General features: G+C 48.7%; 1 protein-coding gene across 1 annotated transcript in view; it reads left to right on the forward strand.

The window, feature by feature from the left end:
• Nucleotides 1–6,965: 6,965 nt before the first annotated feature.
• Nucleotides 6,966–15,027, forward strand: part of LOC114782567 (F-box and leucine-rich protein 22-like) — a 38,750-nt gene continuing 30,688 nt past the window's right edge. Inside the window, exon 1 of the mRNA XM_028968395.1 lies at nucleotides 6,966–6,973. Within this exon, the coding sequence (XP_028824228.1) occupies nucleotides 6,966–6,973 (8 nt within the window). The remainder of the gene's footprint in view (nucleotides 6,974–15,027) is intronic.

Below are 15,027 nucleotides of genomic sequence, written 5' to 3' on the forward strand. Positions count from 1 at the left end.
GCAAATGCGCCCCAGTCCTCCCCGTAACCAAATAGTGAAAATCACAAAAAAAATACAACCGAACAGAACGACAAATCCTGAGCTCTTCATCTCGTCTCCATGAAGAGGCTGCAGTGTTCAGCAGGTACCCACCCCAACGCCGTGAGACATGAGTCTGACAACTTCAGAAGGGAACTTCCTGGAGGAAGTGGACCACGCCCACAACACAGCCCAGTGCCACACATGGAAAATGGAGAAAAGCTGGAGTAGAACCTGTCGCAGGAGTTTAAAAATATGCTGCAAAGGAGTGGCTTCAAATGAAGAAGAAAAAACGGTTCATGTTTTGGAGGGAGACAGAACAGAACATCTGTGGAATAACTTGCCAGTAAGGAAGAGGGTAAAACGGTGAAGTGCCAACCGACTGAGGTGGCGCTACCGAGAATGAAGACCTGACCAGTGGATCTATTGTGCATCACCTCCTCAAAGTAATGTCTCTTCATCACCTTCAACACCTTCAACCATTTTCTGGACTCCGCCTCCTCCAACCACCACATCTGGACTGCTTTCTTGGCCCAACATCTACAGAAAGGGTGAACACGAGATGTGATGAAGATGAACTGAAGCTCCAGCTGCTAGATATTTCCCTCAGTGACCTGGTTCCACCCACTCCCTCCAATCAACAACTCCTGATCATCCCTCTCCCGGATCCGGCTCCTCTAAAAGCCCCGGCCTGGAATAGATGAAGAGGCATTAATATTGCAGAGGGCAACTTTTTCCTTTTAGGAGAACAAGCCTTTCAGGTCCTAACAACCAAAAACATCTCGTCTTCACTCCGCCCTTCACTTGACTTGTAAGAGATACGGTCACACCACCTGCCAGCATCCACCCGCGTTGTCTCACCACAGCAGGGAGGAGAAACTCCAAATACACTCCACTGATCTCGACTCAGTAAACTCAGGGCCCATACTGAGCCATTCTAGAACAGTTCTAGATCATCTGATGCCGTGTACTTTGAGGTTCCTGTCTCCGCCCCGTCATGGTATGGCTGAATTAAATCGCTACAATCAGCCTGTCCTCCATCTTGGGTCCAGAGCCCGCCTTCTTTCTGATGATTGTAATACGCAGAGGTTAAAGTTCAACGGAATTCGAAATTTCCGCTGTGACTCCACATGTCCACATGTGACCTGTCATGGTGCCCACTGCTCACCAAGGGTGATGGTTAAATACAGAGGACACGTTTCACTGTGTCACCATGTGCTGTGCTGCAGCGTCTCACAATGACCATCACTTCACTTTAAATTCATTATATTGGTGTCATTTTATGCAATAAAAGGGCCACATTTTGCATTTATCGCTTGAAAATATTGCAATATTATTGTTAGGCCATACTGCCCAGACCCAGTTTCTGTGACCAAGTGCCCTCAACATTCATGACTTTTATGGCTTTTTGGATTTGTGACCAACGTTCCTAAGAGACCCAGGATCAAGGCTGGGCGGGGCGACAGCCCTCTACGAAAAAAAAGTGGGATTTGCACGATCATCAACAGACACGCCCACGATCCAGAGTGACCAGTCATGCAGCTTCTGCACTGCGCTAGATTAGCGAATTATCTTCTGAAAAGATACCATACCAGGATGAAGAGCAGGTACTTGGTGGGCTGGATGGGACCCAGCAGAGAACAATAAAGGCGCTGATCTTAAAGCACAATAGACGCCGAATCCCATTTAGAGTCTCGTTACGTTTTATGCAGTATTTTAGTGATACATGGCAGGGCGTCTTACTTTGGGAGGATGAGGAAGAGCAGATCACACAAGTGAAGCTGATTGTCTGTCTTGTCATTGTGATACAAGGACAGCACACGGTGACACGGTGAAATGTGTCCTCTGCATTTACCCGTCACCCCTAGTGAGCAGTGGGCAGCCATGGCAGGGACCTTTTTACCAACCATACTTGCATGAAGGGGATCATGGAGACTAAAGGGGTGCGTCAGGATGTCTCCATGGTGACTGTCACCTCGATGAGGCTCCGGAAATGAATCTGTCACACGAACGAGGCTGACGACTCGGCTTCTGACAGCAGCCTGACGCAGACATCAGAGGACCAATACAGTGAGAATGGAGGTCTTACTGGGTTCCTCATAACCCCATCAGATGTACATCTCACAAATCTCATAGACAAGACCATGATATGAGGAAAATCAACCTGACTCCCCTCCGCTCGTCATCGTCACAGCAGACAAGCTTCAGGCTGAATGAACGACACGTCAATTAAAGAACGTGAATGGACGCGCATTCAGTATGGAGATCACAGGTCAGCAGGGCTGGTGTTTCCACAGCCAGGCTAATTTAAGCTCTGCAGAAAGTCCAGTGTCTGGCCGAAGGTCACTTTGATTCCCTGGAATTCAACCTTCACCAAAGCTTTACCATGAATCTGTCAGACCTAATAACTTAGCATTGACGTAATGTAATGAGTTCCATAACGGTCAGTAGTTTACATCTCATATTTCACCCAATAAAAAATTGACATGACTCAGACGCTCCTGGTGTATTGGGGTTGATGGGATGGATCTCTGGTTGGTGACCGACACCCTCTGGAGACGGATTGTTATCCGATCATGGTATCCACATCAGATGGTGGTTCAAGAAGCACTCAGGACACAAATAAAAAAAATGGTAATAATAAAGCATTCAACAGAAGGAGAATCTTTTTAGGAGATAACCAGGCAGCAGATGATCCATAAATCTCTACTGCTTTCCCTCTGCCACGCCCCCTTCTCACCCTCACCATTTCATTCAGGTCTGAAGGCCGTGACTGGGTGGTGGCAGGTTAGAGGAGCAGGGTCACGGTCAGACGCATCTCTCACCACTACTTGACTCTGATGGAACGAGACATGAGAAGCAGGAGGTGGTGGAGGAGGAAACGGCAGTTTATCTGGCTGGCATGGTGCCCGTCCTGGGCCACATCCTCTGCCCTTTGGAAGGACACAGATAGCAGATCAGAGGAGGCAGGACAGGGCATCTCTCTTCTCCAAAGATCCGCAATCTCGTCCTGGTCAGATAATGCTGCTCATTAGAGCCTCTGGTAAAGCGGTCAAACAGGACGAGCTGGTCAACTAGACCTGTGAAGACCAAGTCAACACCTGAAACTGTTCTGGAAGCATCTGTGCAGTGTGGCAGGGGCATTAACCTGCTGCTTCAGACGTGGTTCAGGCAGGTTGTACGAATGGAGAACCCAAGGCCCTCGAATGACGATCCACTGAGGTGCCACTGAGCAAAGCACCGTCCCCACACACCGATCCCCGGGCGCCTGTCATGGCCGCCCACTGCTCACTCAGGGTGATGGTTAAACACAGAGGACACATTTCACTGTGTCAACATGTGCTGTGCTGTGATCACAATCACTTCACTTTCATCTTATACTTTAGAAACACACCACAGTCGCATTGGGTGTCACCCACTAGTTCTGGGAAATGTCCTTCATTCGTTTGTCCCATGTATCGCGTCCCAGTGCTGTCGGCCCGAACGTTTCCACCTGTGTGTGTGTCTCTCTGTTTTCGTGTGTGTCTGTCGCTTTTAGGTTGCCGTAGTGGGAGGAGCTTCCTGCCTACTGGCTCCGCCTGCTGCTGTATGATTGGCTGCCACAGGATTTAAAAGACGACCTGAGAATGTGCTCAGAAAGTCTGCTAGAGATCTCGCCCTGTGGTTTGGTTGTGCAGTTTGAATAGGTTGCTCGGTGTGTTGTTAGTTGTCCCTTTGTTAGTCCTCCATACTGTCTGTGTGTTTATGTCTTGTGATGAATGTCTGCTTGTATATATCTTCACTGTTAATAAATGCACTTTTGTACAGTTTATTCACCTTTTTTTGTCTCTCTACCCCTTCACCAAACCCACAGGCAGGCGAGCAGGATGGAAAAAAACACACTGACAACACACACAAAGACACAGGCGGAGAAATGGACCAAGACAAGCAGAGGGACAGACACAAAGAGACAGGCAGGTCAAACGGACAAAAAAAAAAAAAAAAGAAAAAAGAAAGCGCCAGATGGATAGAGAGAAAGACAGGCGTTTCCATCTCCAGATGCACATAACCTTCCTGCAGCCAAACTGGAGGTATTTTTAACAGCGGTTATGCCTAATTATTTTCAGACACACACACACACACACACACACCCTGCTATTGTCTGCACACCACGCCCTGCTGTATTTTCTGAACACACAGCGAATGCAGTCAGGCTCTCTCGTGTTTCCGTGAGGGTCTCTTTGGTCTGGGAGTTTGGAGAAAGTTGTGAGGACGTCTCTCCTCCCCAGACAAGACGCTCAGACCGAGGGCCACCTCTTCAAATCACACTGCAGCGCCATTTAAAACCACGTGTGACAGTGAAGAACCGAGGTACAACTCCGCAATCGCCAGCAGAACAGCGACTATTAGCATTAGACATTCTATTTATTATAATATTTAATAGCATGTAATAAGATCCTTCCACAGGTCATGTGACCACCTGCTGCCTGAAAATTCACTCTTACTGCAATAAAACATGAAAATGACGTTTTATTAAAATTTTCTATTCTAAAAAAATGAAGAAATGGTGAAGAAAGGGAGCAAAAATGCCAGACAGCTAATTCGGTTATGGGCGGAGTCAGGCCACACCCACGTCTGCCCCTGGCCTTCAGCCCCATTCATCACATTTGGAAGGAAACATGACGGCCCGTCCTGCAGGTAGAACTGGGGACCTCGGTCCAGCGATTAATTATTCATCCGGCACTTCATCCGTATCTTCAGCTGCCATCGTTTCAGCCAACCACAGTCTTATCGTGCTGGGCGTGGCCTGACCCGCCGGTGACCTGAGATGATGAGGTCATCGTTGCATTGCAGCTCTGCTGTTTTATATAAATCTGTCGACGGTGACTCAAGCTCGGGACGGCGCGGCTCTGCGGAATTATCCGAAACAGATGCTGAGAATTTCAGGAGATCCGGTCCGATCTCAAAATGAAGAGGAAGAGAGAGAGAGAGAGAGAGAGAGAGAGAGGGGGGTGAAGTTCTCCACCAAGCAGCAACCTGGCATCCGGAAAAAGGAATGTTCCAGAGCAGCTCTGCCGGAAGGAGGACTTCAGACCTCGGCAGTTAAATAAACACGAGCTGACATCCATTCATTCATCACTCCCACCGGGAAAACCCTCCTTCCCACTCCTTCCATTCTAATCTCCAGATCTCCAACAGAGCAGGAGAACCTCGGAGGTGTTCCACACCCCAGTCAGGAGACACTGTTCCAGGTTTTATACATTTTACATACGATATTAGAGGATTTACAGAATCTTCTGGAGCTACGTGATCTAGACTCTGTTGAAGGAGAGGAACTAACTTCCCACCCGGCCCTCAACTAGTCCTGTTTAGTATATTACTAGTATGTTTCTTTTTAAGGTTTATTCCTGCAAGGTTACAACTTGGAAGCTCAGCCAGATGCCTGGTTGATGGTGATGTGACTCCGGCTAGAGAGGGAATTTCCACCTAATGAAGATATGTTCGTTTGGGGAATAAGGACTTTATGAAGACATGTTGCATCCATCGGACCTGCCCTCCTACAACAGACGTGCCAGAGAGAGTGTCTGCTCTCCCGGTGATTTATCTGCTCAGGAGGAGCCAGCAAGCAAGACCAGAAACGTCACTCCACAGCGCTCAGAAGACTCCAGGCTGTGCAGGTAAGAAGGAGAAGATTGTCCAATGACATCCAGTAGACAATCTGCTGCGTCCTTCCCAGATGGCTGGTGGGCATCCACGAAGCAGGCCAGCAGCCAAGAATTAAAGGCCAATCATCTCCTCGGCTATGATGAATGTGACCTACACGCCTGGATGGTGTCGTTGTGGTCTCAACTGTCACCCCTCTGACATCACAGTGCTGATCATGTGACCTCAGGGTCGGGTTCTGGGTTTCTATGAGGAGCCCAGGCCGCCCCACTTCCTGAAGAGTGAAGGTTTCACACCATCTCAAGACTGATGTGGCGTGTGGAGACTACTGTCAGACTCTCATCTGGTCTCATCAGACCACTCTGGAGCAAGATCTCCTCATGTCCAGGACCTGAAGCCCTCAGACAGACAGGGCAGGTCCACATAATGCTTATTTACAAAATACAGTGTGTGTGTTTGGAGTGATACAACTCCTTAGGGACACGTCCAAAAATAAAAGCAAGTTGACCTTCCATGTGACCGTCACATGACTGGAAGGACCTTCATTCATTCGTTCAGACACAGCGGCGCAGCCAATCACAGCTGAAGAGAGGCGCTCACAACGTCACCAGGCTGGCGGCGTCTCAGTCCCAGAGAGCAGCTCTGTCAGAGCTTATTACGTAATATTCCCTGAGAGAAACTCCCACAATGCACCAGGAACAACACCAACATTACTCTTCCCGAGTTAACGCCGCGGCACGCATTAAACAAACGTAGAACCCCAACATTTTCACAACATCTACACGTACATTTACATTTACAGCATTTACCAGATGTCCTTATCCAGAGTAGTGACAGGGACAGTCCCCCCTGGAGACGCTCAGGAACATGATGGTAGTAAGTGGGGTTTGAACCTGGGTCTTCTGGTTCATAGGCGAGTGTGTTACCCTTTAGGCTACATACACACCTTGGGGCTTTACTCTCCATGTAAAGCAGCTCTGAAACAAATCATTCAAATGCAGATGGAACCAGCGTCTTCCTGACAAATCGGGCAACAATAAAGACGGAAATTTAGATGGCGCTGGAGGTTCCTGCGTTGGAAGGACAGGGTGGTAGTAGCCTATGAACCAGACGACCCGGGTTCAAATCCCACTTACTACCATTGTGTCCCTGAGCAGGACACTTAACCCTGAGTTGCTCCAGGGATGGACTATCCCTGTAACTACTGATTGTAAGGGCATCTGGTAAATGCTGTAAATGTAATGTAAATGTATCTCGGTGATGTAATACAACATACGAATTACGACTCCAGCTGAAATCCGGAGATGGGGAGGTGAGTGGAATGAACGTCCTCACGCCTGAGAGCGATGATCTCACTTTCTCCACCATGCAGTAGAGCTGCTGAAAAAGCATTATGTGCACAATTCTCCTAGAGAACTTCAGGAACAGAAGCAGAAATAACGTCCGCCCTCTAGAACAATTCATTTGTACATTTCTTTCAATGCTAATTACACATTTTCCCACTTGGCAACATCTAATAAACACTCGGCGTCTAAAGTGCTTATCCGCAACAATCAGTTCTGTTCAATATAAAGGTATCATGCTTAGGGGGTGTGGCGGGGGGGCGAGGTCTGGAGCTGGAGACCTTTCACAGGAAGACAATGGGCTGGACAGATGTGGAATGGTGCTCTCACCTCAGAATCATCACACTCGCCAAATCATTCGGATCAATCGTTGCTGTGATCATCATGTGACCCCTCCGTGACCTCCACTACAGACATACAGGGTAGGCGCATCACGTCTCCGCTCCAGACGAGAAGACGCATCAGATGCTTGTAATGAGCGTCTCGCTCCTCCCTCATGACCTGGGACACAGTACCGTCAGGGTTCTGCCATCAGTAACCCTGCAGCCACATGGGGCACTTTTCAGGTGTGGCGGGTTAAAAGGTCACGATTTCTGTGAATACAGTGGGTACGGAAAGTACCAGGTACTCAATAGTGGTCAGGACCTCAGACTGGGCCTTCGAACAAGATGACCCCAAATACACAGCTAAAATAATGAAGGGGCGGCTTCTCAACACCTCCGTGACTGTTCTTGAATGGCCCAGCCAGAGTCCTGACAAACCCAATTGAGCATCTCTAGGGAGACCTAAAAATGGCCGTCCACCAACGTTTACCATCCAGAACTGGAGAGGATCTGCAAGGAGGAATGGCACAGGATCCCCTCTAATCCAGGCTGTATTAGAAAAAAAGGGGCGCTTCTACTAAATACCGAGCAAAGGGTCTGAATACTGAGGACCGTGTGATCTTTCACTTTTTCTTCGTTAACAAATCTGCAAAAATATGTTTTTCTGTCTGTATGGGGTGCTGTGTGTACATTAAAGAGGAGAAAATCTACTTTATTTTAGCAAATGGCTGCAATATAACAAACGGTGAAAACATTAAAGGGGGTCTGAATACTTTCCGTACCCACTGTGTGTATGAGAGAGAGAGAGAGAGCGAGAGAGATTCGTGGATCATGACAGCAGACCACCCAGCTCCACATGTCCCGGACCGCATCAATGCTCCTTCTCTACTTTTTATTTACTTATATATTTATATATATATATATATATGGATTTTTTTATTCATGCATTTGGTTAAACTGCAGCGGGGCCTGCAGAGAGGCTTTAATGGCAGGATAAACAACGGATCCATTTCCATTAACCTGAAACACGAAACGTCCGCCTGCCTCCCTCCCCCCGCAAAAGGGGGGAAGAGAGGGAGGGGCGGGTCCCTGTGCGTGTTTTTAAGACGCCGTCCACGCCACCGCCGTGGATTTTTACTATCTGAATCGACGGGCGCTTATTAAGTCGGAAAAGGGGCGGGCGCAGAGCAACAGGAAGTGGTGGTCGCACCGCGCCGCCAGCGGAATCCGCAGCATCTGATCTCCATTAAGAGGTCCGAGCCGACGTCGGGCGGGGAGGCGCGCCGGGAGCCCGTGACACTAATGAAGCCATCAGGGGTCTAAGCCAAGACACAGAGGGACTAATTCTGCTTAAGCACTTAAAGGCGGGGTCTGTCTGCAGGAGCCACGCCCACTCGCAGACAGACGGCCTGTTTACCAAAATACATCATGTGACTGACACACACACACATCAGGGGAGTGTCTTCATTAGTCCACACGCCTGGCCTTGTCCAGGGACACCTGGGACGGGTCTGACTACCACTGGCTATACAGAACTGGTCTATTAGAACTTCTTCATTTCCCCGTTTCCACGCTCAGTTGGTTGAGCAGGTTACTAATGACCCGTCCTGGTTAATCTGTTAATCCTGCAGAAGTAAACGATGGCGGTAAAAGAGAAGAAGCTCCAGTTCCACCCCATCTCAACCACGACCTCCAATCTGCCATTAGAACAGCTGGAAAAGAAACCAACATGGACTGGGGGGGAGGAGCCCAGTACCCAACTAGCCAATCACAGCGGAGCACGTCAACATATTAATAATTAAACCGAGTGTTTCATTCTCGGGACAAAAGGAGAGATAATAACAACCCACAACCCACAACCACAGCCATCGAAGAATAACGGACACGCGACGCCACAGAAGGAGGAGTGGAGGAGGAAGGTGGCGACGCCCCCAGCGGGGGGTCTCTGCCCGTCCATCTGCTTCTCCGCCGCTCCGCCCGCCCCGCCCGTCTAATTAGCTGTTTACAAGCAGCCTGGAGAGAAACAGAAGCTCGGCGCTGTTCTACGGTCGGAACCACCCAACATGGCCGCCGCCCAGACACACACACACATCACAATCATCAGAATCAGCTGCGAGGCTCAGAAGATGAAGGTGTCCTCGCTACTCTACTTTACCGCAGTGTAACGGACACAATGGCCGAGGTCACGGAGGTCACAGGTCGCGCTGATGCCTAAACAGCCAGACTGTAGAATGCGGGCGAGAAACAGGGTTCTGTTGTGTATCAACCGTCGCCTTCATCAAGGGAATCAGGAGCTCTTCAGGATTCCATGGTGTTTACACAACCTCAGGAGAACCACGGGAGGATTCTGACGCCGCCACGTCCGCTACGAGCAACTCTTCAAACGAAGCGAATTTGGCAGGTTCTAACAAAACCGTCTGCAGAACGGAAGGAACAAGCGAGAGTGGAACACGCCGATGGGGACTTCCAACAGGGGCGGAGCAGACCTGACGTGTAGCCCCGCCCTCCGTGAGGCTACACACACACAGAGGAGAGAATAGTGAAGAGCATGCAGTAGTGAACATCACATGGAGAGGGTGTGATTTGTAGATGTCCCCCCCCGTGTGAAATATGGTTCCAATATCTGGCGCTTTCTACTCAAGGTCCCCGCAGCGTAATGATGTTTTCCAGCACACACACACACACACACACACGTGTGCACGGTGGTAAGAAGCCAGAAGGTGTGCAGGCCAAGAGACCACGCCCAGGGAGACGTGGAGATGTAAACCGTGACCCGAGGACCAGGCAGCGGGACAGAACACAGAACAAATAAACCCAGCGCTGTATAAATGGAGTTGGTGGAGAACCCCGGACCTACAGAGGAGATGAAGGCCTGGTCACCCGCTGTGCAGAATTCCCGGGAACGCGGTCGGTTGGGAAAAGTCAATAACGCGGCGTGGAGAGGGATGGGCGGGTCCCGTCAGTTTTAGGACCAGGAGAGTGGCTCCGTCATGTCGGGGACATGTGACCGAGCGTGTTCCCTTCACGCTCCGCGGGACCGCAGCAGCTGACCCGCCGCGGGCGGTGGAAGGAGCGCTCGTCGCGGCGGCAGTCGGGGGACATTCTCCACATTACAAAACACGGCCACGCCCGTGTGTACAGAGCGAAGGGGGGCGGGGCCCAGGTCAGGCGATACAGTAGGGCTTTGTTACATGTGATTACATCACGGTTTGGAGACTCGGAGATGGTTTTGTGGCCTGCTCGAGGCCTGGCATGCTGAGGGCCAGAGAAGAAGCGGTGAAGGAGGGGATGAACATCCAGGAACATCTGGGGTCCCGCCTGCATCAAAATACAGATGATTTATGCAGGAGCAGATATACACCATGATGCACCATCACATCCTGATCCATCCTCAGATACTACTCCATACTAAAATGTCCTACTGGTTCAGGTATCAACGAGCACCGGCGTAAATCGGGCCACGAGAGACATTTTAAACCTGGCGGCGGCGTCCCCAGCGCACCGACCTCGCTAGAAAACGTAAAAAGCAGGAGCGCGGTGTGGAGGTCCTTCAGGGATCAACCAGAGGAACCCGTTTGCAAGTGGTGCTTCAAAATGTAGCAAAACATCTGGAACAGCGGCACTCCCAATCATACGTGGAGTTCGGAGAGCGGAGTAAAGTTGTTCCAACGTAATACGAATATTCTGATCGTACTGTTAATTATAAGAACAGCCGTGTCCTCGCTTCGCTCTTCACTTCCGCAGCATGAGAAGCGAGGAGCGCCTTTTTAAATATATATATTTATCATTTTATTCATTTATTCGTTTCCTTATGAAGCGTGTGTGGGTGTGTGTGTGTGTGGGTGTGTGTGTGTGTGTGTGTGTGTGGGGGTGGGTGGGTGTTAGGGGTGCACGATATTGGGAAAATATGCAATATTGTTGTTGAATATTGCAATAACAATATTTCTTGCGATATAACATTTCCCTAGAGAAATGCTTTTTAAATGATTATTTGGGCCTGTCAGCATGACAGACCACTTACTATTGTGCTGGGAGCAGCAAAAAAGGACACGTCTTACGTTCAAGGCTGCCACGCAAAAACCGTTAAACGTACAGAAACAACGGAGTGGTCAGGCCGAAGGCCTGACCACTCCGCACAATATGACGTATTGTTTATTTTGGTAGGTCGTACGGCCCGCCCACAAATCGGGTTCAAAGTGTAAAAAGTACCGTTTACTATCGTGCTATGAACAAGTTTTTGGCTCCCTGTGACCAGCCGTAAAAGCTAGAGACAAGGGAGTCGAGGCGAGGCCGAAGGCCTCGCCGAGACACACAATCTGACATATGGGACGAGTCGGTGCCACCAACGGGGGTTTGGAAAACCCGGATAAATCCGGAACACTGGGAAAAAGGCAATAAAAGGACATGTCTCACGTTCAAGGCTGCCACGCAAAAACCGTGAAACGTACAGAAACAACGGAGTGGTCAGGCCGAAGGCCTGACCACTCCGCACAATATGACGTATTGTTTATTTTGGTAAGTCGTACGGCCCGCCCACAAATCGGGTTCAAAGTGTAAAAAGTGTGGTTTACTATTGCACAGAGGAAGAGGTTTTCAGCTCCCTGTGACCAGCCGTAAAAGCTAGAGACACGGGAGTCGAGGCGAGGCCGAAGGCCTCGCCGAGACACACAATCTGACATATTGGATGTGTTGCTACCACCAACAGTGGTCAGGAAAACATGGGAAATAGGGAAGAAGGGCAAAAATGCCATGTCTCGCATTTGTGGCTGCCACGCTAAGGCCGTGAGACGCACAAAAAAAACGGAGAGGTCAGGCCGAAGGCCTGACCTCTCCGCACAAAATGACATATTGATTGCTTGTTTGGGGACTACAGGAGGGCCACAAATTGTGATCAAAACATTAAAAGTGTGAAAAAATTTGGTTTCTTAAGATTTGCGAACAAACCCTTCACAGCACACACACAAGTCTCATATCAGGTCGTGCGGCTTTTCCTTCCGCACGGTTTGACGTATGGCTCGGCTCGGCCGGATTTACGGTCGGCGCGCAATTCGCCAAAAAGCGTTTTCGGAACGCGTTTATTATCCTAGTCCAAAATTGGACTTTTTTGGACTTTGTGTCCAGATGGTTTGACATACAAAAAAGATTTTGATGTTGTGTCGTAGATCTCTTCAAGACCGACGCTTTGACGTATGGTTTCTCTCTGTCTGATTTACGGATCATTGACAAATTTGAAAAAACAAAAAAGTGTCAATGGGCGAAAAAAAGTTTATTTATTTATTTATTTGGGCCTGTCAGCATGACAGACCACTTACTATTGTGCTGGACCAGCAAAAAAGGACACGTCTTACGTTCAAGGCTGCCACGCAAAAACCGTGAAACGTACAGAAACAACGGAGTGGTCAGGCCGAAGGCCTGACCACTCCGCACAATATGACGTATTGTTTATTTTGGTAGGTCGTACGGCCCGCCCACAAATCGGGTTCAAAGTGTAAAAAGTACCGTTTACTATCGTTCTGGGAACAGGTTTTTGGCTCCCTGTGACCAGCCGTAAAAGCTAGAGACACGGGAGTCGAGGCGAGGCCGAAGGCCTCGCCGAGACACACAATCTGACATATTGGATGTGTTGCTACCAGCAACAGTGGTCAGGAAAACATGGGACATAGGGAAGAAGGGCAAAAATGCCATGTCTCGCATTTGTGGCTGCCACGCTAAGGCCGTCAGACGCACAAAAAAAACGGAGAGGTCAGGCCTTCGGCCTGACCTCTCCGCACAAAATGACGTATTGATTGCTTGTTTGGGGACTACAGGAGGGCCACAAATTGTGATCAAAACATTAAAAGTGTGAAAAAATTTGGTTTCTTAAGATTTGCGAACAAACGCTTCACAGCACACACACAAGTCTCATATCAGGTCGTGCGGCTTTTCCTTCCGCACGGTTTGACGTATGGCTCGGCTCGGCCGGATTTACGGTCCGCGCGCAATTCGCCAAAAAGCGTTTTCGGAACGCGTATCTTATCCTAGTCCAAAATTGGACTTTTTTGGACTTTGTGTCCAGATGGTTTGACATAGAAAAAAGTTTTTAATGGTGTCTCGTAGATCTCATCAAGATCTAATTTTTGACGTATGGTTTGTCTCTGTCTGATTTACGGATTATGCACAAATTTGAAAAAACAAAAAAGTGTCAATGGGAAAAACAAAAATTTATTTATTTGGGCCTGTCAGCATGACAGACCACTTACTATTGTGCTGGACCAGCAAAAAAGGACACGTCTTACGTTCAAGGCTGCCACGCAAAAACCGTGAAACGTACAGAAACAACGGAGTGGTCAGGCCGAAGGCCTGACCACTCCGCACAATATGACGTATTGTTTATTTTGGTAGGTCGTACGGCCCGCCCACAAATCGGGTTCAAAGTGTAAAAAGTACCGTTTACTATCGTTCTGGGAACAGGTTTTTGGCTCCCTGTGACCAGCCGTAAAAGCTAGAGACACGGGAGTCGAGGCGAGGCCGAAGGCCTCGCCGAGACACACAATCTGACATATTGGATGTGTTGCTACCAGCAACAGTGGTCAGGAAAACATGGGACATAGGGAAGAAGGGCAAAAATGCCATGTCTCGCATTTGTGGCTGCCACGCTAAGGCCGTCAGACGCACAAAAAAAACGGAGAGGTCAGGCCGAAGGCCTGACCTCTCCGCACAAAATGACGTATTGATTGCTTGTTTGGGGACTACAGGAGGGCCACAAATTGTGATCAAAACATTAAAAGTGTGAAAAAATTTGGTTTCTTAAGATTTGCGAACAAACGCTTCACAGCACACACACAAGTCTCATATCAGGTCGTGCGGCTTTTCCTTCCGCACGGTTTGACGTATGGCTCGGCTCGGCCGGATTTACGGTCCGCGCGCAATTCGCCAAAAAGCGTTTTCGGAACGCGTATCTTATCCTAGTCCAAAATTGGACTTTTTTGGACTTTGTGTCCAGATGGTTTGACATAGAAAAAAGTTTTTAATGGTGTCTCGTAGATCTCATCAAGATCTAATTTTTGACGTATGGTTTGTCTCTGTCTGATTTACGGATTATGCACAAATTTGAAAAAACAAAAAAGTGTCAATGGGAAAAACAAAAATTTATTTATTATTATTATTTCAGCCTTTTTTCGGCACTTAATGCGGGTCGTACCGAAGCACGCACACCGGCGTGCTACATATCAAAAATTAGTTCTTTATTGTGTGAGGTGTGCTATTACTTTTATAAGCGATCGGAGTGGGCGTGGCCGAGCTATTAACGATCAAACACGGTCATTTCCCATTGAAATGTATTGAATGCTAGTTTTAGCACTGGTAGCATTGGTAAAATGGGGCCCCTTTTAAGTGGTACTGCTACTGTGTCATTGCCAGCAAAGGGGGTCCTACAAGGGGTACTGATACAGCAGCAGCGACAGCACTGTAATTCAATGGCAGATTAAACCAGCAGCTTCATTAGGATGACAATCATCCACATTATTAAGACCCCCTGGTCCTTTGGCTGCTTTATTAGGGACATTGTCCAAACATCACCAAATCTAACATGACTCATCTCGGCCACACCCTGTTAGCGGTTTTGATGTTAGCATTAGCATGCTAACATGCTAATTTTTAAACATGCTCCAAACGTCACCAAATTTACAGTGACGCAACTTGGCCACGCCCTGTTACCGTTT

Source organism: Denticeps clupeoides, unplaced genomic scaffold, assembly GCF_900700375.1.
Source record: "Denticeps clupeoides unplaced genomic scaffold, fDenClu1.1, whole genome shotgun sequence".
Lineage (NCBI taxonomy): Eukaryota > Metazoa > Chordata > Actinopteri > Clupeiformes > Denticipitidae > Denticeps > Denticeps clupeoides.